The 25,546-nt window shown below is 36.3% G+C and overlaps 2 protein-coding genes and 2 long non-coding RNA genes across 6 annotated transcripts in view; 1 reads left to right on the top strand and 3 right to left on the bottom strand.

Annotated features, from left to right (window-relative positions):
* LOC139983213 (uncharacterized) overlaps positions 1-21,850 on the top strand; it is a 229,402-nt gene extending 207,552 nt beyond the window's left edge. Inside the window, exons 2-5 of the long non-coding RNA XR_011798553.1 lie at positions 18,805-18,958; positions 19,697-19,856; positions 20,278-21,583; positions 21,720-21,850. This is a non-coding gene — a long non-coding RNA (uncharacterized lncRNA). The remainder of the gene's footprint in view (positions 1-18,804; positions 18,959-19,696; positions 19,857-20,277; positions 21,584-21,719) is intronic.
* The window catches only part of LOC139983003 (sodium/myo-inositol cotransporter 2-like), a 40,672-nt gene that overhangs the window by 9,811 nt on the left and 5,315 nt on the right, over positions 1-25,546 (bottom strand). Inside the window, exons 1-7 of one of the 2 annotated variants that reach the window (XM_071996332.1) lie at positions 16,543-16,756; positions 16,312-16,383; positions 15,223-15,327; positions 14,760-14,819; positions 13,674-13,778; positions 12,632-12,818; positions 12,044-12,234 (exon numbers count right to left, since the gene is read on the bottom strand). In XM_071996332.1, coding sequence (XP_071852433.1) covers positions 12,044-12,234; positions 12,632-12,818; positions 13,674-13,778; positions 14,760-14,819; positions 15,223-15,327; positions 16,312-16,326 — 663 coding nt within the window. In that variant the 5' untranslated portion in view covers positions 16,327-16,383; positions 16,543-16,756. Of the gene's footprint in view, positions 1-12,043; positions 12,235-12,631; positions 12,819-13,673; positions 13,779-14,759; positions 14,820-15,222; positions 15,328-16,311; positions 16,384-16,542; positions 16,757-25,546 lie in introns of those variants that run through there. The other variant, XM_071996324.1, reaches the window with a different exon arrangement.
* On the bottom strand, positions 20-12,037 carry LOC139982974 (sterile alpha motif domain-containing protein 3-like). 2 transcript variants are annotated; one of them, XM_071996251.1, is made up of 10 exons: positions 11,600-12,037; positions 9,984-10,039; positions 6,706-7,488; positions 6,202-6,378; positions 5,447-5,543; positions 4,900-5,045; positions 4,187-4,346; positions 3,426-3,603; positions 2,550-2,635; positions 20-2,190 (listed from the first exon to the last, which is right to left on the bottom strand). In XM_071996251.1, exons 3-10 carry the CDS (start codon positions 7,248-7,250, stop codon positions 1,912-1,914), a joined length of 1,668 nt encoding a protein of 555 aa, XP_071852352.1. In that variant the 5' UTR covers positions 7,251-7,488; positions 9,984-10,039; positions 11,600-12,037; the 3' UTR covers positions 20-1,911. The 2 variants fall into 2 exon arrangements, with proteins under 2 accessions (XP_071852352.1, XP_071852340.1); XM_071996239.1 differs by lacking the exons at positions 20-2,190; positions 2,550-2,635; positions 3,426-3,603; ... (3 more) ...; positions 6,202-6,378; positions 11,600-12,037 and adding an exon at positions 10,773-11,077 and having other exon boundaries at positions 7,262-10,039.
* Positions 21,293-23,329, bottom strand: LOC139983230 (uncharacterized). Its single transcript, XR_011798562.1, has 2 exons — positions 22,861-23,329; positions 21,293-22,003 (listed from the first exon to the last, which is right to left on the bottom strand). It is a non-coding gene; the product is annotated as an uncharacterized lncRNA (long non-coding RNA).

The raw sequence follows: 25,546 nt of genomic DNA, 5'->3' as shown, positions 1-25,546 counted from the left end.
ATTTCGGCTAAATTTACTCAAAAACGTGAGTAATTCCGTCCCTTATAGTATGCACCATAGGAGTAATATAACTCAGCTATGAGGAGTATATTTACTCAGTGAAAAGCTACTAATACTCGTTTAGCTGAGTATTACAGTTCGTCCCTTATAGTATTCACCATGTGGTTTATTTACTCACTTGTGTTTAATAACACTCAAAACAGTTTAAAAAAATCCATAATAACACAGAGCTGAGTTTTTATACTTCTATTCAAACTGAAGAAGAAATGAAATGTTTTGAAGAAGCAACAAAGTTGGAATATGCAGAAACAAATTAAAAGTTGGTAAAATCAACAGTTTCCCAGGATACTAAGGCCAGTGGCATTATTGGACAGTTTCAGTACCCCTTTGCATCACCCCCTTTGCATCACCCCTTCCCACCAACAATCATCTGGCCAGTGATGCATATTGCCACCTCCTCCCTATCAACAGATAAAAAATTAAGAATTTAATTTATACATCAGATTGAAATGGATTGGCACTCTACTGATTTAAATACAAAGAAATGTATATATTGCAACTAGATTTTTAATTGGTCCTGGTAGTTTCTCAAATTTACAAGTGATAGTCAGGTCCATTACAAGTACTTTGACCCATGAGATATGTCCTTCTAACTTTAAAAACATGACACCACCATTCTCTAACTGTACCAGCTTGACATTCAAATGTCACAGTTCCACAGTTACTGCATATGTACTGGTAGTTTTTTAGCTATCTTTATACTAGCTTTTACAAATAACTTATACTGAATGAACCATGCAACATATATTGAGTGACAATTTATAAAGGAACAGAACAAGCAAAGGAAAACATCTGTGGGCAGATACTAATATGTTTAAACAAAAGAATAACAGTAAAAACATTAATTAACACAACTATACATGCTGCTCAAAGATGGTTTGGCTGAGAACATTTTGAGTTGACAGCTGTCAAACTCAACATAGAATAGAGTGAGACTGATATATAACAACAGAGTATTCCTGTCATTTTCACCATGCCCCATCTAAACAGAAATCTCAATCGAAATCAAATTTCATGAATTTCATGATACACATGCCAGTATGATTTTGAATTGCTTTTTGCCTTCCCAAAAATAGATAAATAAATAAATAAGCCTTAAGGATAAGAACACAACTTCATGAATAATGTCATAAACAGATTAAACATCTTTGTACCATAACTCCCATGCTGTGTTAAATTAAGGTTCAGTAGTGACATATGTACTACAAATACATCCACTAATCCACAACCAAGCAAAACTAACTGTGGCATTTACAAGTAAAATGAACAGTGAACCTAAAGGATAACAACATAATTAAGTTTCATGCATTAATATATGCATGTTAAAAGATTGTATTCATATGATTCCATACTGATTTTACAACGAAACAATACTTTTAGTAATTGCTATAAATGCACATGGTTGCTTTTATGATATTTACTTCTTTTTTTTGGGGGGGGGGGGGGAGGCTTCCCAAAGGAATGAATCTTAATAGTGGGTATTCTCATGACACTATCATATACTAGTTTTGTGTTTCACTGCACACCACATACAACATTTTCATGTTGTACAGTTAACTGATTCATGTTCCATCATATGTCTCATATATCTATATGAATTATGAAGGCTAATGCATCTACATAATGTTCAGTTTGCTGATAGAATTGCTAACTAAACTGGGTGGGCTCTATTATTAAGTTAAGAAATTACATTTCATCATACAAAAAAGGCTTTAAAGACTGGGGTATGACTTACTGAAAATCAAGTTGATTTATAGTTGGCCATACAATATGTGAAATTAACTGATTCATATGACATAATTTTTCTGAAATTTTTTACAAATCCCAGTCGTTTTTACAAGCAATTGATATCTAAAAGCCTTTCAATATGCTGACAAGATTGTTCACTGCTCTGGTTGGCTTCCCATTAGTTAGTTTGAGAAGTATCATTTCTGTGAAAATGAAAAAGTCTTTAGACTCTTGGGGGTATGACATATTGAAGATCCAATAAGTGGCCATCAAATTTCCCAACGCAGTTATAACATCAGTTGTATCACCAAATGCCTCATTTTCAGCATGTATGATGAACCTATCTGCATTACAAGGTGTCTGTCCTCTCCAAAATATGGTTGGGGATGTGATGTCAGTGTTCTAAAATAGAAGAAATATAGAACACTGTTAGTGTACATTATACAAACAATGCATATTTTTTGAACCCACACTAGCACCAACATACTGGACAGGCTCTACCTATCTGGCAGCCTATAAAAACTGGTACCTTCCTACCTACCTGGCACCTAAGAACACCGAAGAACTTAACTGTCACCTTCCTGCCTACCTGGCAACAAACCATCTACTTGATACCTGTCCACCTGAGACCCACCTAGCAACTTGGTACCTTGACCCACCTAGCAACTTGGCACCTTTATGACTCTTTGGTACCCACATATCTACTTGGCATATGCTTTACTGAAACCCATATTCCTAACTGATCTACATTACATAATTACCATGTCTCTGTCCTCCTCATTACATAAGATGTCTTTAGATGATAGCAATTTTGACAAGATGAAAACTGCACATGTATTTTCAAGCTCTGAGAAAGAAAAGAATAAGAAACATTGTGAAACCATTAATGTGACATGATAAAGTAAACAAACCAAAACAAAACAATACTGTTTCCCAGTGACAAAAATGCAATTCTCACTTAGCAGTGAGGCCACAACAATAATGTCACCCATGAAGAATCATACCTAACTTGAGACAGTTATATCTATAGGATGGAAGATTGTTGGTTTGGGCATTATTGGATTTTGCTTTAAGTTATGTGCATTTCAAAGTTAGTATTACAGAAGCACAGTGGGACAAGTCTTTAATCACATTGCTGAAACATGTTCTTATGTTTTTACTGGTGTTAAACATATGTTTCAAAATACAAAAGTTTACTTCAGTAAGCAGTGCTTGCCAAATTATGATGATGAAAATTGAATCCTTGCACACCTGTTATGTACCATCAGGTACTAATAATTGTCTTTAAGTTTCATCAAGTTTGGATGCAATCCCTGGAAGAATATTGCTTTGAAAGGATGGACGGATGGGCAAATTTCTACACAAAATACAGCTTTGAAACACTACAGTAATCAACAGGATTGACCTACTTGTAATGGGAAATCTTCATACAACATATGGGACATAATTCATACAAGTTTGCATTATTGAATTAGTACAATTAACATATTTGACTGCTAATGAGCTCTATTATCACTTGAACAGAGTTCACTATGGCTAGTACTAAGGAAGGAGATGTTTGAATTCATTATGAGAACATGGCCACAAGGAATGTTGATCCTTACTAGACCTATCAAAGTAATCATGTGTGTTTTTACCTTTCTTTTTAGTCTGCTCAACTGTAAAGATCTGCTGTAGTTCTAAAGACCGTAGTAATTTTTTCTTTGGTTCCTGCTTTTCAGCAAACTTTACTACTTTTGATGAGATTCCAGTAAGGCTATCTCGAATGGTTGGAAACATTTCTTTTCCAGTTATTCTCTGAAATTCCTGCAGTAACTGCCAAATGAAAAGGGCTCAAAGATTAATATCAGAAAAAAATTATCATGTCGTATATTCTAAGCTTTAAGGACTAATATTTGCAAACTCAAAACAGAAAATATGGATGTTACATAGGTCTGATAGCAAAAAAACAGGAAGTACCCCAACTCTTTATTTCTTTAACTTAAGCATTACATTTCTGCCCATTTTGATTTGATAACTAGGCATATCATTGCTATGGATACATTTTTCAACAAATTTGGGCACATGGAAAGGCAGGATATTTCATATAGTTAGGTGTCTCCCTGTCTCATATGTAGACCAGATTACAGATCAATATTTAATACTTCAAGGGGATGTTCCTCCCTTGCCCAAATACCATTGGGAACATGTACTGTATTACTTAAAATTCCTTATACTCTTTAGTCTTTGACATGATTGTGTTCCATTGTAAGCAATATCCCTATCCTCAAGAAGACTATTAATGAATTATTTGGGAATTCCAAATTGAATACAATGGAAATGTTTCTCTTTTTTAATTATTCCATTTGGTCCAAAAGCTTTGCATTTATAGTATGAACTGACAAGCAGTTAAAAGTACCTCCTCAGTTTCAAACAAGGCTGGATAGTTCTCCCTTATGGTTTTAACCAATGCTCCATCTTCCACGATACTTCGACGTCTTGTTGGGAACGTCAATTTCATAAGTTCTGCCATTTTCTTTTTGTTCTTGGTTTTCTTTCTTATTTCCTCCTTCATCCATCTAACAATAGATACAACGTTTGCTTAGAATGTTGATTATTTCCAAAACTAAAACTCACATTAAACTATAAGTAATTGCTGACCTTTTATGTTGTGTTAAAATCCACACAATGATAGGTATGAAGAAATGGGTCAAATTGTTACTCATGTCAGGCCACATTTTTTTTCCCTATATCTCACATTCACAGCAACCCCACAATTACAAATGACTGACATAGTAATAATGAGCTTAATAATATCAAGGTTTTCAGACTTTGCCCCTGCTTACCTGAAATGACCTTTGACCTCCATGAAAAACAAAAGGCAACTTTAATGCAATTGGTATATCCACACACCAATTATGAAAGATGTCTAAGTTTCCTTGTTGAGCTATCTTGTTTACAAGATAGTGTCACACACACATGCATGAGCAAACCAGCATGAATGCAAAGGTTACAATTTACATTAAAACCAAAAAGATCAGAGCCCTCATAAGCAAGTGTCATATATACACACCACCATGAATATAGTGATTCCTTCACATTTAGCAAGAATTCAAATAATTATGGAAATACCTCTGATGCATTTCAATACTTCTTTCGTCTTCTGTGTCTACTGGCAGTTCCACCCTCTTTCTTTTTGGTTGCCTCTTTATCAGTCCATCATTGAAATGCTTCCTTTCGTTGCGGAATTTATCTGACAACTTTGTTTTCCAGTATTCCTGAAAAGATACATATATTAATAACAAATGTATTAATAGTACTACAAGTTAAGTGTTTTCATCCCTTTACTGTTTCCTTGTTTCCTACCTAGTCAGTAACATTGCATATTGTAGCAATCAATAATGGATATCACTACTATGAACTACTGCTAAATTAACAGCACTTGATCTCACCACCCTTGGAAACACTGGTCAGGTCTAAAATTTCAGAACCCTCAGGCTGCATCACTAATAAAGGTATAATTAAGTGGGGCGCACAGTGTGCCTGTACTTGTAAGGCATGAACCCTGGTGGCTTGTACAATCAGCATTCTCCATGTAAGCTATTCACCTTGTCCAAACAAAAAGAGTGCATTTTGTGAGCCACCTACCCCTTCTGGTGAATCTCCTGGGGATACTTACATGGGGTTTAACTGATGGAATATCATTGAATGCTAGGCAAGGGAACTTTTCAACCAGTGCTGTAGCTACGTCAGTGTACTGTGATTTGGTTGGGTATCTGTCAGATCAAAGAAGAAGACATCTAAATTCATACAAATAAGTCCCTGGAGGTACATTTCATATTAAAAGATTTAAGCACATGCTTTTCAACCACCCTGCACCCTCCAATAATCTCCATCATAAATGATACCATTCTGCATGTTCAACTTGCAACACCTTTCAACTATCATCTATCCCATCAACCATCTTTGACACCTTTTCCTACTACATATTTCAACTTTACTTCTAAAAACAGCAGAGGTCATGAACAATGATAACTTTTGGGTATAACAATTGCATGCATACAGACAATGAAATAATACTACATTATGTTTTTATTATGAATTTAATTGGTCAGCCATCAACCTATCATCCTTCACAGCTGCATCAGAGATATGAAATCATTAATACCCTTGACACCCAGTTCTGCAATTAGTAATGCCAGTTGTGGACTCAATTTCAGATCAAATGACCTCCTGAACAAACTGCATACATAAGGATCACATCAGGCATATGCAAAGTTGTATATTTTGGCACCTGTTAAAATTTTTGTGACCATGCACTGGCCCCAGCACTCCATGCTGAAAAGTTTCATGATAACAATGCATGCTAGACTGACCTATGTTACAGATAGCTCATTATGAAGCATATACTCCTAATTGGGTACTTTTTGTTACCTGACATACTCTGCTGTTTTGTCAAAAAGGATCTGCACCAGTTTTCGACGTTGTCTTTCATTGGGATATATGCCTTCTTCCAAGGTATTTCGCAAGTCAACTGGCATGCTATCCAATGGAATGTCAAATTTGGCAGGCCATGGTTTCAGAGATACTTTGTCCATTCTGTTGTAAAGACTAAAGAGAGAAGTCAACATTATGTAATAGTTATCTTCTTTGATATTCTGCTTTCACTAATTCAGTTCCAGTTCTTACAACCAAACTGTTCCATGATGCAAAATTGTTTGATATTCCTGTGTTTTAATGCCTGACCATAAATAGTTCCTTCCTGTATTTTTCAAAGGCAAGTAGATCCCATGTGAACACTATGGTTTATGCAATATGTGTATAAGTGGTATGCATTTAGTTTTAATTAGGCATATATAGCTTGTTGTTTTTGTAATAGCTGGTCAGAGGTCATTTCAGGTAAACCACTCTCTTACAATTAGCACAAAATACACATACCTGTTGGGCACAACCTGCTTAGGAATTTGCTGAGACACTGGGTAATTAGTTGAACTGGGTAATGAACTTGAAGAATCTACCATATCAGCAATGGCATCTGAAAGACTAGTACTGTCCTCACCAGATTCAAGAGACTCAAGACATACTTCGGAACTTAGGTCTTCACCATCAGGGAGAATGAAACATGTCTCGTACAAGGAAGCATTAGTGTGTGTTTGTGGCAGGTGTAGGGAACTGGATGAGGGCCCAGCAAGGCTTCCAATATCATCATCTATCCATGAAGGAACTATTCCTGTCTTAGGCACAACTGGAGAAGGTTCAGGCTGTTTCTTTGAAATAACTTTCACTTTGTCCCTGTTGATTATTTCTTTTGGATCTTTGTTAACCCACTCCTTCCATTCTGTGTCAAACACTTGTAGCTTCACATCGGAATTGCCAGGTAATGAAAACACTTTCTTTACGACATCAAGAATGTTTTCAGTTTTCTTTGCAGTTATTACAATGTTGTCATCCTTGTAAGAAGCAAGGAATCGGAGATTTTCCATGTTTACTGAAAGTTTGAATTGTTAACTACATGTACATGAACATCCCATGACTGTCTGAAAGCCTCATTCACTACAGCAAGAAATCCAAGAAGCGAAAAAAATACAATTGCTTGACTTTCACATACTATAGTGTCGGTTACATCATATCGTGAGCCACACAAATCTAGGGCTTTGACAAACTGTCCACCTTCAGCGAATGAAATTGCAAAAGAGATGTTTTGGACAGCTGGCAGTACACCTGTAAGTCAAATAGATCAATCTTAGTTTATGTAAATTCTGACAACAGTCTGTACTTTGTAGCAACACACATACCGACTTTACAACTACAAAATTGCAAAGGCAAAGGATCAAGCAGATCATGTACTTGAAGCAATACATACAAACCATGAGGATCTGGTTTAACAACATAACTATGATAATGTTCTGAAAAATACAGTGTGTCTAGTTGGGAAACTAAGAAATATGTTTTTCCAGACTTGAGAAAGATGCCACCTATAAGACTGAACTGGAGGAATGTATCATCATACCCAGTAATCAGAACTGCTTTTTTGTGATAGGTAACACCATTGATTGTAACTGATTCAGCCCTAAATACTTGCTGCTGCGGTCCAAGATTTAAGCCATTCTGTATCACATGCTTAACTTTCTCTTTGTAACAGCTAATGTCAACAACATTACCACCTGTAGAGGTGGTGTTACTTTCTTCAAGGAAAAATGCAGATGTACTATAAAAACACTGTAAAAGCTGATGGCGCCTTGCTAAAGTCATGGCAAGGTTTTTCATGTTCATCGTCTTCCTTGCTAATTTTTTAAAGTAACCATGTTTCGACTCAAATCGCATACATGAGCAGGCAGAAAGTGGACCAAAGTTTGCAATGTGTTCGCCATAGTGGGTAAGAAAGTGCATTTTAGGGGTTAATCCATTCCTAAATATGTCAAGGTAGAGTTCAAGGAAGTCCTTTACTAGGCCATGCAAGTAAGACAGTGACTGGACATTATGTACTGGGGCAAATGTAAGTTCACATATTCCAGCCAAATAAAGCAGGAGTTGCCAATGCGTATCTCTTTCTGGTATTATATCTCCTAATAGATACAAAGCCGTCCTCATGAAGCATGACATCTGTGCTGCTGTCTGTTTAATAGCAACTGTGCCAGAAGCCCAACTAAGGGGAGTTGGCTTTTTGTTTTTATCACTGCCTTTGTGTTCAAATAATGCAAGCCTCTGGTTAAATGATGACAAATGTATTTTGTTTGTATGTATAAAATGACTCAACACTTTGCTCCAAACAAGTGGACATACACCCTCAAGAAGGTCATGCATTGGATCTGAAGGTAGTCCAGTAGTTACATGGAAGAAAGACAAGCTATTAAAGCGACATTCTTGCTTTATTCCATACACTGAACTGAGACTCTGGTCATTCTGAATCAATTCCAGATGCCTGTTATACAGCTCTTCACTTCTATGCAGGAAATCAGTTTTGAGATGCAATTCCTTCAAATTCTTATAGGTACACATGCAGAATCTGCAAATCCTGTTAGCTGTGAAGGATTCAAAATAACCACCAATGGAATGGCTTCCAAGGTTATCAGCCACAATCATGGAAACTGTACCTTTGAATTGATACAGACAATTGTTTCTCCAGATACTGATACCTTCTTCCTCTAATACCTGAAGATCTCTGATTAAGTATTCACTTAGCTTTGCAAAACCATACTTTTGCACATATATAGTTTTGCACAGCCATGCTAACTGAATCACATGCAGTTTCGAACGATACTTAGGTTCTATATTCCCAAGAAAGAAGTACATGCTGTTTAATTTCTGTTTTTTTCTAAATGTGCCAATTGGGTTGCAAACCTCAAAGTCGTCATTGTAAAGACATATTTGCAGTGTCTTAACATCAGAATTAAATAACCTATTGGTTTTGTAGAACTTTCCATCACAGTAGTTAGACAGTACTCCATCCTGGCAAGTTTCATGTGAATTCATAACTTGTGCAAATATGTCTTCATGTTGCAATAAGGACTTTATCGTGTCAAGAATTGGAATATACTGAAAAGTTTCTTCTTTTCCTCGTTCGTCTTGACCAATCACTAGTTCAATTGGTTCTACTAAGTAGAAATTACTTTTGAAGTAAGAAAGTTGCTTGGCTTCTGTTTGCAAAGATTCAAATACTGATTTGGAAGTGATTTCATTTAATAGTTCTTGTAATGCAGGGATCTCATCAACATTAATATCACTTGCTTGTAAGCATTTTTTAACTTTGTTCAGTTGTTCCCTTTGATGGGTTGAAACAATGACAGAAACATCTTCTAGGAGATTATTAAGACATGTTTTTGGCAATTGATACTTCTCACACCATTTTAGAATCATGATGGCTAGATTACGCTGAATGGTTTCATTGCTTGTATCAGATATTGTTTCACTGATATCCTCATTTGGCACTGGCTGTGCATCAACAGTATTGCCAATGGTATTAACCACATCACCTATATGTTGTACTTCATCTGGTACTTGTGCATACCCATGGACTCTTCTTATGTGACAGAGGTAGGAGTTAAGTTTTGTGTAGGTTTTTTCACAATTGGCAATGCCACATCTTACAGTAAAGCTAGGCTCAGATGAATGCACATCCTGTAAGTGTTTCAGCAAGTAGCTAAATTTGTTAGTTTGATAAGAGTCACACCTGTGGCAGAGGTATACCTCTACTTCAGATGCCTGTGCATTACTACCTTCAGTGCTTCTAATACGTTTTCTTCCAGACGCCATCAGGATGCTGGTTGATAAACTGTAAAATGAAACAGAAATTATATAAAATATTGCAAGGCCTGAGAGGTCACCAGAAAAGGTAAAAACTTGGATGAATGGTTTTTGTGCAGTGATGATGACATTTCTGGAGTAGTACCCCGATATACCAACTGAGCAAAAAGCGTAATTTCATATGAATGATTGACAAAATTTATATTATATAATCTGTTGATTAAAACTGTAAAATTACCCTTCTATTGGTTATATTGCAGTGGACATTTTTCCGAATATAGTGCTTAAAACCTATATAACCTGAAATATATCACCAAAGGATCTTGGTCTCCTATAGGGTGGTTTCTGTATTTGAGAGACGTAAGGGTCAATCTAGGTCATGTTAGTGTGCATTGCTAATAAAAGGCAGTGAAAAGTTCTTTATTTGAGGAAAATTCCTGTTACACTGCTGGCACTGGCAGGTCACCAGCATGCATTATTATGAAATTTGGATGTTTAAAAACAAGAATGTCACATGACTTTGTGATTCCTTGCAAGTATAAAAAGAAAAATTGGATACAAGATTTTCAACCTTTCCCATTGCTGACCAGATAGATGTGCATTGGTCTTGCACTGATCAATGCATATATACTAGCTGCAGGCCTTCATACTTAGACACATGTTGACCTTGAACTAATGACCTTTGACCTCCATGAAATCCAAGAGGGACTGTCTACTTACAGTTACAAAGGGCTACCTACTGTATACCAAGTTTAAATTACCAGCAAGTTTTAGTTCTTGAGATATCAATGTTTACAAGCCAAAGCGTCACACACGCCATCACCAACGCATAGGCCTACTGTAGATGCCTTTAACAAGGAATAAAAAAAAATTAATAAATTTAAACTAACCATCTGATAATGTCGATGATGCCATGATTAGGACTAGGCCTATTTACTATTTATACTAATTAATGGTGATATATGCACTGCAACTCGGCACCCCAGAACTTCCTGTACAAAATTTAGCCAAGGTTTCAACTCCAAAATGCAAACATAAAAGGTATTAATATTGTTAGCCGACTAAACAATTTGGTGACATTCATCAACATATTTACTGTAGGCCTACACAGTTTGGCCTAACTTCACTTTAGTCAAACTATTCTACTGTACTAACTGGTCTACTAAGGGCAGTATAACATAATATAATCCACATGAAACAGAACGACTATCTTTATCCACATTTATTGGCGGAGTTACCGTTGGCCTAGGGCCCTAGGCTATAGCAACATTGTACAGCCCACGAGTATGCAGTCTCCCTCTGTATTATTTAATATACGTCTAGCCTACTGTATATGCCTACCTATACCGTATACGTTTCGCCTAACGTACTGCATACACATGCTGCTTATGCCCATAGCCTATACCTGACGATCGCTCAGTGTGAATCACAGATTCAAAACTTTTCCTCATTTGCGTAATTTTAAGAGGACGATGAACTTCTTTCATGTGAATACTTCAAGTAAAATGACTATAGTTTCTTATAATGAACTACAGTTACGAAATTGTAAGTAATTATACCGTTTTTTGAAGTACAATCTTTGACTTACGGTATTTTTGTGTTCCTGGTTCAGTCGTTGTATCCACTGCATGCCCGGCAATTCAAACGCATGCCGACGAGGTTGCGTACAACTACTCAGTTAGTGGTATTTTTACTCAAATGAATATTAACGTTAAACACAACTTGTCTAAAAATAAATTCCATATGAGTATTTCGGCTTTGTTACGGATCTTGTCTTTACTCAGATTGAGTAAATAAAAATTATTGTGAGTATATTTACTATTTTGGTGAATAGATTTATTACAGTCGATCGTATTTCGGTTATATTACTCAAAAGCGTATTATAAAACGCATTTACCGAAACACGTATTTAGAAGCACTCACAAATAAATGTGAAGTGAGTAGCTTTATGATATGAAGTGAGTGTTTCGATCATTTACTCGTCATACTGCATATTTAAACTCACTAAAGCGTCCAATATTTTTTCAGTGTAGTAAGAGGAGAGCAGGATAATACCAAAACCGACCCCTGGCCAGGGATACTGGGGATCATCCGCTGGATGAAATATATGCCAATCGGATTCCTGTGGAACTCCGCAAGAATTATTTTCAATAGAACGCGTTTCGTTTGGAATAGCCTCCATGTATAATGTGGGAAACTCAGTAACACCAATATGAACAAAAGCTGTATAAGTAGAAATGAGAAATGAAACTGTAGTTTGTATCACACTTGTTGCAAGCATGTAGTACGATACCTTACGATTCAAGTGAAGATGAGATACCTGATTGTCTTATATATCAGTCAATTTTAATCTACCAGAGTCGCTTCAACAACATGTATAATTGACTCGGAAATAGTGCACAATCCCCCTCCCCCCCCAAAAAAAATGCCTTAAAGGAACAAAGTTTGGAAGGAAATTATTTTTTTGACTCCAACGAATAGCCTTCTAGTCTTATCACTCATTCGTGTTGGTCCGTTAACAGGAATTAAGTGACCACCTAAGTCATATACTAAACCTATCGAAATATCTGATATAGAAAGAAAATAAAAACGAGATATCTTTCCGATATACAACGTTTACCTATAACCGTGAGAATGAGCGAGCCGATGATGATAATCACAGACTGTAGAGCGTCAGTGTAAACCACGGCTGTCAGCCCACCACTCATAGTATAAATGGCGGTCATTAACAAAATGGCGCACAAAGATACATAAAGAGGCCAGCCTAATGTTTGTTGAATGAGAATGATCCCTGCATACATCTCTCCCTATAAAGGTTAACAAGAAAGGGAAATAAGAAAAACACATGTTTGATTATAGTATAGGTATATCAATTACTTTGAGCACTTGATCACGACAGATCTAGTTTAGCCGAGTTATGAAGTAAGTCTAGGAATCTAAGCAATCATCGTCAATCATTTAAGGATCTTCTCAGTAGGATAAAAACTATAAAAAGTAAACCTATACATTACAAACAATGGCATGTTTATTGGGCTGGTGCAACGTTACTTAAATGTAGGCATACAATCAAAATACGACTTAGAATGACTCATTTTTTTTATACTTGCGACTATACAGTGACTAAAACATATGTTTTCACAACTTTTCATTTCGTGATGGAATGTACTATGTCTGAGATAACGTAAGGACACAAAAACCAATAGCTTTTAAGTTAGATTTAACTATCTAAGTAAATGTGGTTCCAGCTGACATGTCACTGTATAAATTAAACGAACATACTGTAGTAAGTTAATAACTGGCTAGAATATGGTTTTGGATCAGCGACCACAGGAATTAATGTCTCATACTCTTTCAACTTATTATCAAATGTATTTATTGTTGTTGCTGTTGGTGGTGATGTTGCCATTGAAACAGGGTACCACCGTGTAAACAGTTTCATTACTTTGTTTTTCGTTCGAAACAAAATACTTAGAAAGCGGCAACTAGAAAACAACATGAGAAATTAACTCTTGTTTTAAAGACGTCAGGTCTAAAGCAATGAAGAAAATGAGAATGTATTTACGTGCTGGAAATTTACAAATAGTTTTCTATATCAAGAGTACTATAAAAAATAATTAGAGTTTCTTCTATACTGTTGACCTGAAAATTCAATAGAAACTTACACATAGATTTGCAGTAACACCGGCTATCAACATCGTAATAGCCAGGAATATTGACAACCGGTTACCGCCATATCGTCTCTGAATGTACTGGGGCATAGTAAATACCTGTAAATTAAGTGGCATAGTTGAATTCAATTATATTTATTTTATTTAAGTGCATGATAGAAAAGTATCATAAAACGTTGTATGGATTTGACAGATGGTTGGATCTACCCTATCACATTTTAACATACAACTTGTGCATTCTTTTTCTTATCTATATTTGCTCAAAATATATAGCCGATTGCTATAAATAAGACTTCTCCATGTTTTGAAAGGAATTACCATATTTATCCTTGAGAATTGAATGCTCAAGTTATACCTGTGCTATGAACACCCTTCGTGGTCGTTTTGGCGTACTGTATTTGTGCAAGCCTCATCAGCAATTAATCATAGTGCCTGGATGATGTCGTTTTGTCATTGGTTTTCTCACGTGATATATACTTTCTACGTCAAGAAACGGACTGAAATTCCAGTATGCTAACATCGCATACATATATAATTTCATCGTGTCAATCCTTCTGCGCATCTTTGTTCGTATTAATGCCTATAGAACGCCATATAAAAACAGTGCCTCATTCAACGTTATATAGCGTGTTCGAATTCTTTTCTGCTTCGCTTTTGATTCGTTGATCTGTAATTTAATTCACCTCACCACAAGATTATATTCTCATCTTTGATAATGTACCCTACTACTACGACATCCAACTCGAGCTGATATACATAGCACGTAAATGCTCCTTTGTGTATAACTATAGTGTCACAAGCTTTCATATGCTTTTGTGTTATAACACGATCATATGTGGTTTGGGTGACAACCATTGTTTCTTTATGTTCAGAAGCAGGTATTAATTGTCATATTTTGCTTGCATCAATCCTGGAATCTGACGATTCGATAACATTATTAAACTACCCTTGTTATTCCCTTGTTATTTAACTTTTATATTCATGTAAAATTAGTTAACATTTCATAATAAGTTGGCGTCGTTATGTTTGCAATAAACTTGATATCAGCTGAAAGCGCACGCCATAACTAATTTAACTCACCCCGGATGCAAGATATACTGGCATAAATAAATTACCCAACATCAGAAGGCAGAAAACAGCCTGAGGAAATAAAAAAAACACAAAAACAGACACATAATGGTTGGTTTTATTTTTCTTAACCGTTTTTATGACAGCAAATCAAGATGATTTATATTTCATATTTGAGCCTACTTGTGTGCTGATGTTTTTATATAGTCTACCTGACAATGATACCGTCCCACCATGTGACTACACCTCCGCCATTACCTCGCCCAGGACAAATCGAGATAAGCCTATAAAATAATCTTCTTGTAGTGACGTCAGAAATAGTTTGCGGTATAGTGCAGTAGCCACGGATAGCCCGTGTATGTTTGATCAGATTTCCTTTCACCCATAAGCTTTACAAAGTTCACAGAAATGAACCGATATCATTCCTTTCTGTACTATGGCCTTCCGAAAGTAAGTAAAAGTAATTTTAAAATACCGAAAATTCATAAGCGATGACAGGGAATCCTCTAGATGAAGCAGCCCCAGCAATACCGAGGAAGGTAGCATTTCCAACATTGCTTACAAAAAGAGATAATCCAACCTGGAAAAAAATAAATATATATATGTGTGCGTCAGCTTTGTGAAAACCTCAGAAGTACCTCTTTTCATAATCTCCCTTTCAAAAATTAGAAGTGCTTGTTTTGTTTAGCGAAAAACATGATTTATCCACGTTTTGTAATGCAAAAGTGTCTTTTTTTTTATTAAAGTGTGTGAAAACAGTAATTTTGAAAGTGCTTGAACGGTATATGGACAAACATTCAAATACTGGATGTTTTGGTACAAACTACACAGAGATCAGTCCATACTGTCTGGAAGTGTTGTGGTGATTTTGTGATTCGCTTCATCAGGTCAAAATCACATGTTCCACTGCTCTTAGAGTTTTGCATATTTCCCAACCTTAAGGCTTCCCCGTTACCTTTAATCCATTCAAAAACGAAAAAAAGTCTTATTTTTAGCCTTGAGTGGTAAATAAAGAATGCCCATGAATTTCATCAAAGGAGTTGCTTATTGTTGTGAGTATCATTTTCAGTAAACCTTGCACGATGTTATGTGTTCCAGGAATAGTTTTCACATAAACGGAATTAATCGAGCTGTACCCACTATAGCTTTTTTTCTCTCTATATTGAAAACTGCCGGTATGTTAGGATAACGTAGTGGGTACAACTTGATTAATTTTGTTAATGAGAAAACTATTCCCGGAACATATAACATTGTCCAGGGTTTACTGATACTCACAACAATAAAGCAGCTCCTTTCATAAAATTCATGGACATTTTCTGATTTACCACTCAAGGCTAATATCAGACATTTTTTTTTTACTTTCGAACAACAGTTCAAAATTAAATCTATTAATATATTTTGCAGCTCAGACTGCAAATCAAGCTAAACTTCTGCAGATTTCGTAATTAGCAGCCTACGGGTCTCACGCAAACGTTTTACAAACACAGCCCTTATCATCTAGCTTTCTTCCATATATTGAAAACTGCCGGTATGTTAGAAAGAAACTTGATTCCTTGAAACTTACCAGCCACCAACTCATCTTTCGACCGGCCAAGAAATAACCTGTAAGAGTGTTCCTGTTAGAACGCTGACTCACCTGTAAGAAAGTATAAACATAGGTGAAAGTAACCTAATAAGTGTGTATAAACAATGCGCTAAATCGCATGATAGTTACATCTGTTACGCGTCGCAGCATCATCTGTTTACACCATTGAACGTTTGGACATGTACAAGTTTCAGAAACTATTTGAACTACCTCCGAAGTATCGAAAGTATCGCCTATGACCAGGAGTGTTAGCTCAGTGGTTTACGCCGGTGCCTTTCAATCATAAGGTCCCGAGTTCGAGTCACTCCAAGACTGTGGTGTACGTCGTCCAGTTACAGAGTTGTTGACAATTGACAATTCATAATCATGGACGTTAAAATATGAATCTAAGAGACTGACTTCGGTCAGCTTGCGGCTTTGATATGCCAATTGTGAGGTAGTGCCCATTAGGCTACCGATTATTTACGTAATGTGCATGTACTCTCTAGCATACTTTTGTTCTACTTGGCGTCACTTGTTCAGCGCTTGCGGTTTCGCTAAGTAAGCCCTGTTCGTTCTCTCTTTATTCTATTCATTACGAAATCACCTTGCTTTACGTTCAACGGCAGCCATATTGTATCTTACTATTTTGTTCTCATTACCGTCATTTATTGAGAAATGTAGTTCATCAGTCAACATGTTAGAGGTAAATACTATCTTAACTGTATTTGATACTTTTCGTCTCTAATTAAGTAGTTTTGAAAGCGAGATGAGGCAAACTTTTCGTAGACCCACAGTCGGGCCTCGTAAACACTCGCTGTTCAAAGTGTGCATACACTGTGCAACTTGTATTGTTCACCATATAGCCTAATTGTGTAAGTTACTGCGTGGTATTTCGTATAAACCCCGCAGATCGCCTGGTCTTTTTCAACTTAAATAAATACATTTATCATCGGGCTTGTATCATGTAGAGTTTATGTCCATTTTGTGGAGCAGATCCTTAAGATCATTATTGGATAACTTTGTATGAGCATTGTTTTATTAACGGCAAAGGATAAGTTAAGTAAAAGTATTTAAGACTGGGCTCTTTGTTCCATTACTGGCCCAATATTATGTAAATATTGTATATATCGCTGACACGATTTCAGGTTAGCGCCCTCTTTCAGTAATTAAGATGGCGGCGCCCATGTGCGTTACACCAATGTACCGTATGGAGTTGTGTAGGCCTGAAGTTGTTAACTGGTCTATTTGTGCTAGAAGTTTGACTTGTATTTTAGCTTGGATTGAGATTACTCTCATGATTTTTTTATCTTCTTTTCTCTTATTTTATTGTTCTCTTTACCTATTTGCCTTGTCTATATGCCAATAGCCTAGGGCTTAATTACTTACCTCTATAGGTTATATTATTATCTCTTAAGGAGATGTGCTGGTTTAATTGTATGTTGGTTAAAGCCAACCTGTTTTCTATAATTATCAAAGACTGTTTCACGATAACGATGAAGGTTACACTTGCTGTGATATAGAGAATGTTTGGGCAGACGTGTCCTTGGATTTAAATATCCCTCTCATGATTGGTTAGTTGAGTGAAGCTATGTTAACCTGACCCAAAATGGTCGCAGTCTAATGTATTGGTATTAGGTTTAACATAGGGTGTAGGTTTAAATGTCAGCCCTATTAAGTATAATTTTCTGCTATTTTTAGAGTTGCCTAATGGATATGTAAGAGTTCAGGTCATACAGTTACCAGTTATTTCCATAAGATGTCTTGCCCATATATTTTCTTATTTTATACTTATTAGTTTTGTTCTTCCTTTTATTTTGCAGTAATTTACTCATCTCCGAGAGTAGATATTATCCACCGCCCTCTTACCATGCTTAAACATAACCCCCAATAAAGTTGCCACCACGTACAGAGAAGTACGGATTCTATTTGATTTGTTTTGTTTGTTTTTCCTTACTCTCTGTCATTACACAATGATGGCTTCTTCGTGAGTTCCTGCTTGCAGGAGGATCTAAAAATACAAACATACACACATAAAGGCACACTCGTACTGTACATTCAGCTAAATTAAGTACGTTATTACCCATTAAAGGCTGAAAGATAAACAAGTGAATGTTTGGTATTTGAGTCTGTCAAAGGCCCTACTGTTTCCGGATATTACATGTTTGGACATATCATTAATGTGTTATGTATGTAATCGATGAATATGTACATGAAACAGAAGTCCTTTAAAGCAGCATTTTGCGTTGATTCTCGAGATTTTCCAATACTATATACTATATCCGATACTATACCAATGACGTAAACTAAGCTAACTGTAATGTTTCAACTCAAACTATTCCCGAAAAGTGCAAAAATATGACATTTTCTGGTTTTCGTATTTTGAATCTTTGACTTCGATAGACTCCTCCCACAAGGAACCTTGTGAATATGTATAACGGAAAAGGTACTTTGAATAGCAAGGTAAACAGTAAATAAAAATCAGCTGAGGAGATGAACGTATTGCGCGAAGGGACACTTACGGCATATCTCATTGCATACGATGCCCTAAAAACCCAAGAAAATTCGTCGCTCCGCGAAAATAAAACCAGCTTTGTAGCAAGGATACATAAGAGAGAAAGTCATCGAACCAGCAAGAACTCGATCGGTACGTAACATTCTCTAGAACGATATTGTATCACTCTTCTCGGTGTTACATAGGCTAGTTACTGTAGTACAATCAGACCTATTAGTGTGTGACTTACACTGGTTAGGCCTGAATAACGTTATGTACACGCTGTGAATTTTGCACTAAAAGCAATGTAGCTACGAGTGAATCGCAATGGGGGCCTTTTTTCCGGATCTCTTGAAAAACGTTAGCTTCCTCCTCGTACAACATGGGAGAAAATAACTTTTTTTAGGAGATGAAAGTAACGTTTCTCATAAGGGAATGCAATAAGGCATACTGGCTAGGCCATGTGGAGATTTAAGTAGTGCTTTGTAGCAAGTGCTTTTCAAAACTGTAGTAATTGCAATTGATGATTTAGGCGATTTTTATGATTATGTGTGAGTGTAGTAAGTAACCTTTTTTTAAGTTTCAATCAACAAGCATATCAGTTTCCTAACCTGAATGCGATACTTTACTACCTTGATGTAGGGGAGGAAAGTAACGTATTTAGTAGAGGAAACTAAAAGTTTCAGGGGAGGAACTAACAGGTCGGGAAACTGAAACCTAGGGCAACATGCAATGTCTGCTGTTCTATAAATTTTATAGTAAAGTGTACAACCATTCCATGAAAGTGATAAATAGCATCTAGTCATATGTCACCAGTAAATGAGAGCAATACATTTTAGCAACGGATCCAAAGACATGTTTATAATTTGAAACCTTTTGCTACCTTCTTAGCAACCATCTGGTGATGAAACACCAAGGAGGGCTGGCAGAAGTAGAGGACGGAGAGGTTAGCTCCTGGGTAACACCAGACAACGGGACAACCCGGCTAACAGCAGCTGCAGCTAGGAGGCAGGTAGAAGTACGCCAACAGGAGTGAATGGGAAATATAAGGGTACGTTTCAATATGCAAAATTGTGGGATCTGCAAAGTAACAGCTGGTAATTCTTTAAACAGTTAAACTCAGTGTAATAACAGAATGGCTTGCTCAATTAAAGAATACTAGCAACATAAGTAGCTGCCTAGATTGTCATACTGAAAATAGTTATTTTTAAGTGACATCAATTATCAAAGGGTTATATTTGCTAATCCTTTTTGGAAGCAAAATACTGTTTGTCTGAAAGCAAGTTTTGAAAAACAGAGCACTTCGTAGTACTTGGTGTAGTGTTCAATATATTTTGTCTATCTTCTTATATCACATGTATATTAAACACCCAAAGCAACACAATCAAAAAGTGCTGTCTATCATCAAAAGCAATGATATTATTACTTAAGCAAAATAAATGATACTCTTTTTTCTTCACTTTTCTTCTTAGGCAATGGTTGGTAATGTAGATGTTCAACAGCCTCGACAACTGGTAATGCAACTGCTTGAAACCCATCCGGCACTCTTTTTGGATATATGTACCCACAACATCTCAAGAAGTAAAAGTTGCTTGAATTCAAACTTGGTATATAGGTAGTCTTTGAAGAGTAGATGATCCTTATTGTTTTGCATCAAGTTTAAAGGTCATTTGAGGTCAACATTTGAAATCTGTGTAAAAACAGTATCTCAAGAAGTGCTAGTTGGTTTGACATCCAACTTGCTATGTAGATAGCACTTGGTAAGTAGATGAACCCTATTATTTTTCATGGAGGTTAAAGGTCATTTAAGGTCAAGAGATGTTCAACTCTTGAAAACTTATAAACAATATCAAGAAGCAAAAGTTGGTTGAACTTCAAACTAGCTATATAGGTGGCCCTTGGTGAGAAGGTAAAACATTTTGTTAACCATGAAGGTCATTTTGAGGACAATAGTTCATATCCCAAGAAGTGAAAGTTGGTTTCATGGCAAATGTTGATAACACTCGGTGGGTAGATAATCCCATTGTTATGCTTATGGCCATTAGTGCTAATGCCATATCTCAAGAAGAGAAGTTGTTTAACTGTTACATATGTAGCCCCTGGAGAGTAATTGATTGCTATTGTTTTCCATAGGTCAAAGTGCTCTTGGGTCAAAGATATTCTTTATTTCCTTGACTTAATCATTCATTTGTATTCAGTTCTTTATTTCTTGATCAGTTGTATTCCTTGCCAAATATAGACTTGTTTTCACTATCATCTTAGATTATAGACATGTTATTAGTATTACATTTTCTTTTTGTGAAAGACGTGATCATGGTTTTTCTCTATTTTTCTGTGTTCCTTAACTTTACCATTCAGGGCTTTGAATAAACACACAGTTTCTTTCACTGCTGTACTTACTTCAATCTGAAAAATCTTCCAATTTAATGTGCTAATTTATTCTGAAACATGGACATTAATAAGCTTCAATACACATAACAAGTTCAATTAAGTGTTCATTTTTTATTGATGAATGTGCTTAGAATAAGTCTGCTGATCTTTACAACAACAAAAATTGAAAAAAAGGAATAGTTCTTCGAGTCCAAACCTGATTCCAAACTAGTACATGCATTATGTTTTAGATCAATTGGCATGACTGATGACTATGAGAAAAGAAGCCCCCCACCCCTACCACTTTTTAAATTACTGCAAAGTTGTAGGAGACATGCAGGTTGCAATCACTCCAACCTCCCCCCACCCCCAAATAATATTACTTGCTGAAGCGAGGAAGATTAATAGGTTTGACTTATTACAAAGTAGAACTAGGCCCCATGCTGCTCTGATGGCTTGCAACAAGCTGTGCAACAACTCCATCCCACCCCCCCCCCATCCAAAAAAAAATAATATCACTTGCTGATGCAAGGAAGACTTATAGATTTGACTCATTGCAACAGTAGAACTTGGTCCCATCCTGCTATGATGGCTTGCAAGAAGCTGTAAAACTGATGGAGGTTGGCTCGGGCGAATTGTACCAGAGATGTGCCTTGGGTCATCCTCAGCAAGAACAACACGACAACACGTCCTAGTTGAGAATTGTCATCATCAAGCCTCCGTCTAAATATGTCCTTCATCAGTTGCGGAATGTACTTGTAACTGTTCTTTTCCATAAAAGGAACACAGGTCCATCTGCCTGCAGACTTTGAGAAATTTCTTGTAAACCTGAAAGTAGAATCACAAAAATAAACTATCACTAAGGGAGGAAAGTACTGTTTCTCAGGGGAGGAATTCAAGCAAGAAGACATTTGGCTAGGCTACGTAGAAAGAGTTAGGTACTGAAGTAACTGTAATTTTTTATTTAGGAGAGAAAAGAACGATTTCAATCAAAGAAACATTTTTCAAGGGAGGCAAATTGGCTAGGCTATATGGGAAGAGATATTTGTAGAAAAGGTAGAAATGAAAAGAAATTCCTACAGTTATTCCACTTAGGCCCTAGGCCGACTAAATTTATTCTTTCCACATAGCCTAGCCAATATGCTTTCATCAGCTTCCTCCCTGGATAAACGATAATTTCCTCCCCATGATTGAGGAGGTACAGAGGTAAGAAACGTTTTTAGGGGAGGAAACAAACATTATTTAGGGCATGAAACTAACGGGAACCGCCAGAACGTAGGCGTCGTGATTTCGGCTACTGCATATGCAATCACTGCCATCATAGCCCATGCCTTGTAAAGTCTAGTGTAAAGTATCTATGCGTCGGCGTGAACGTTAGTTAGCACTGTATCAAGAACAAAAACGTGTTGCAATTTGATAAGACTATGACTGTGAAGAAAGAGTAAGAAAAGTAAGAGCGTTTAGCCTAACTGGCCTAGGAAATAATAGGCTAAGTACACTATACTACTAGTACTTGTAGTACTATAGACTTAGTATAGGCCCCTATACTGGCCTAGGCTAAACTAGATACTGTAGTAATAATAGTGGAGGCAGAGGTTCGGTCTCAGTTTCTCTCACCGATAATGAGAAGTAACGTTAAATCGTGTACACAAAAATTGTAACGAACAATTCTATCCTTTGCTTACCTGTCGAGTAGAAGTCGAGTGACTTCTGAATCACTCTTCAGATGTAAATTCCTCTTCACTTCGCTCCATCTTTCCCATTGATTCCCGAAAGGGACACGGTGTCGTGACACTTTTTCTTCTGGGCTTTCCGCCATTTTCTCTTTTCAGGTGAAGTTAGGTTCTTCAAAAAATTTTATTTCCCATTTGAGCGCTTCTCCATTGTTTTATTCTTTTGTCACTTCGTCACCAGGTTATAGTATTGTGTGCATGTAGCAATTATACGACACTAAATACTTTGCTAAGTACTACGTACAGTAGGCTTACGTGCGTGTACACTTTACTCACGGTAAAGACGCTGAGGGATTACCATGCCAATGACTGAGTCTATTTTAAGCTCCAAGTCATACATAAACATCTCTTCACTGATTGGTTGAATTTGAATAGGCGGTTTGTAGAGCTGCATGTGATAAATACTAATGTCGATTGTGTCTGGGAGACTGCTAATTAACGTTCGATGTGGGGAAAAAAGTATGAGAAAGTCTTAGTTTTGTCTTTTGTGATCGTATTATGATAAAAACTCGATAGACACGGAAAAATTCTGGACAAACGCAAAATGCTGCTTTAATAAAACAAAAACAATATATAAGACCATAAAGGCGAAAAAACAAATTTACACAACTATGCATTCGGCCTCGAGTAGAACAAGAATTATTTGGTATATTCATTTACAGTAATTCTCTGTTTGGTCTGATTTATGCGGAGAATAAAACAACATCCGACATACTAAGAGTTCTTAACCTCAACGAAACACAATGACTTTAAAGTAGTATGTACTATGTTTCTTTAGAACTGATTAAAGTGAGTGTTCAATTATTTATCTCATTGTATCGGCTCTTTAAATTAAAACGAAATGTGCTTAAACAACTTGTAATAAATATTAGCAACAGTTGATTTATAGTCAAAAGGGGAATTAACAAACTTGCAATTGTCATTAAAAGCATTTGTAAGCATGTTGCTTGAGGTTTTCCAACTGAATGGATGGCGGAAATATGCCACCAGACAATGTGAACGTACATTAAATTAAGGTACATATATGTAAAATTTAAAAACAAAACATGATAGGAAATAAGCTTTCCATTAACATTTAAAACGTCGCTAACATGCATAATACCATCCTCAAACATAAAACGACAGAATATGGTTCCATTATTTATCTTCTATATTAATATGTTAGTCTTGTTAGATTTGATCCAAAGTATGTCTTTCCCTAACTGACTAACATGAGCCTTGAATGCAACATACATGGTAACATCCTCGTACAATATAGGCTATATAGGAAGAAATTATAGGGACAACGGGAGTTGGTGTCACGCTACAATTAAAGTATAGCCACTGACATTAAAGTCATCTTTGACAAAATGGACAAGGTGGAAATCAAAACACAATTTCCAGTAAACTGCTTATGGCAGTCTCGTAGCAGGGTACCCAGGACACACATTTTTCAAAACCAGAAATAAATTAAACATGTCAAGTTGGATAACGGTAAGCCAACTGTGTTTGTTGGTAGATCTTATCTGGGATTTGCATTCCAGATCAAATGATAGGCCTATATGATGTTGTTCACCTCGCCTATAATTTTAAGCAGATCGACTAAGGGTAAACGTTAGGAAAATAATGCGAAATGAGCTACAAGATCAAGCACAGGAAAACACAGTGGTGTGAAGATCCCGAGAGAACCATAGAATAAAGCACATGCTTTTTAGGGCCGGAATACACTTGGGAGGAAAGTAGAAGTGATAAAGGTCTTCAACCTTTCCTGGTAAAAGGTTAACCTTTCGAGACAATATTATCCTAACTATAGAGACCAAGTAGATTATATATAAGAGAGGATTAAATCACTGTACTCATAGTGTAAACAGACGAGATTTTAATCTACTTATTTATACATCAGGACAAGTTGCATATTATGCTGACCGATACGCTTTGTTTATCATCAAGAAAAATAGACCAATCATCCGCAATTACAGAAATTAAACTTCTGAATTAACGATATTGATACTATTTTATTAGGATTGTCGTTTGTCGAATGGGGTTGTTTACGCTTCATAAACGTGGGGTTCATATCGTACATTCACGTGGGGGCGGGGGCGGGCTAGGGTTAACCTGGTTAACCCGGAAATATATGAGATAAAGAATTATGTTATTCTCATTTTCATTTAGTAAATGAAAAATTTAAGATATCAACACGGAGCCCGGTTATATTATTGTTGCGATCTTGATGGGGACGCAACTGTAGCCGCCAATTCAGGGTGTTACTAAAACGAATGACAATTGCGTTACACATAACGAATGACAATATGTTGTACACACTAAAAAATTGCGTTGACTAAAACGAATGACAGTAATGACAGCACAGACATTTGCTTCAACTGGATATCACAGTTCAGACTTCGTGGGTATCTAGATCTAGTAAAGTACGGACAAGATAAATACGCACCTTATAGTAAGCGAAATTGAAAGTCTGATTTAAAAAAAGTAAATTTAGCGTCATTTTTCCGAAATTAATTGTTAGAAACTAACAATACTATAATCTTGAAACGGCTTCAGTTATCATTCTATATAAATCTACAAAGGTAAAAAGCACAGCACTCAAGCGCATTCTCACACAAAAACTTTCCCTGTGGTTTCTATCCGTAAATTACACCAC

This window comes from Apostichopus japonicus, chromosome 2, assembly GCF_037975245.1.
Source record: "Apostichopus japonicus isolate 1M-3 chromosome 2, ASM3797524v1, whole genome shotgun sequence".
Classification (NCBI taxonomy): domain Eukaryota; kingdom Metazoa; phylum Echinodermata; class Holothuroidea; order Aspidochirotida; family Stichopodidae; genus Apostichopus; species Apostichopus japonicus.
This window is presented reverse-complemented; position numbering and strand designations above follow the sequence as displayed.

Excerpts from the sequence above, each read along its gene's own strand:
- LOC139982974 (XM_071996239.1), bottom strand. The coding sequence starts at position 10,831 with ATGGCGTGTGTGACGCTTTGGCTTGTAAACATTGATATCTCAAGAACT. Across the intron at positions 10,040-10,772 it reads TCAAGAACTAAAACTTGCTG|TTTATCAACCAGCATCCTGA; the intron begins GTAATTTAAACT and ends TTCATTTTACAG.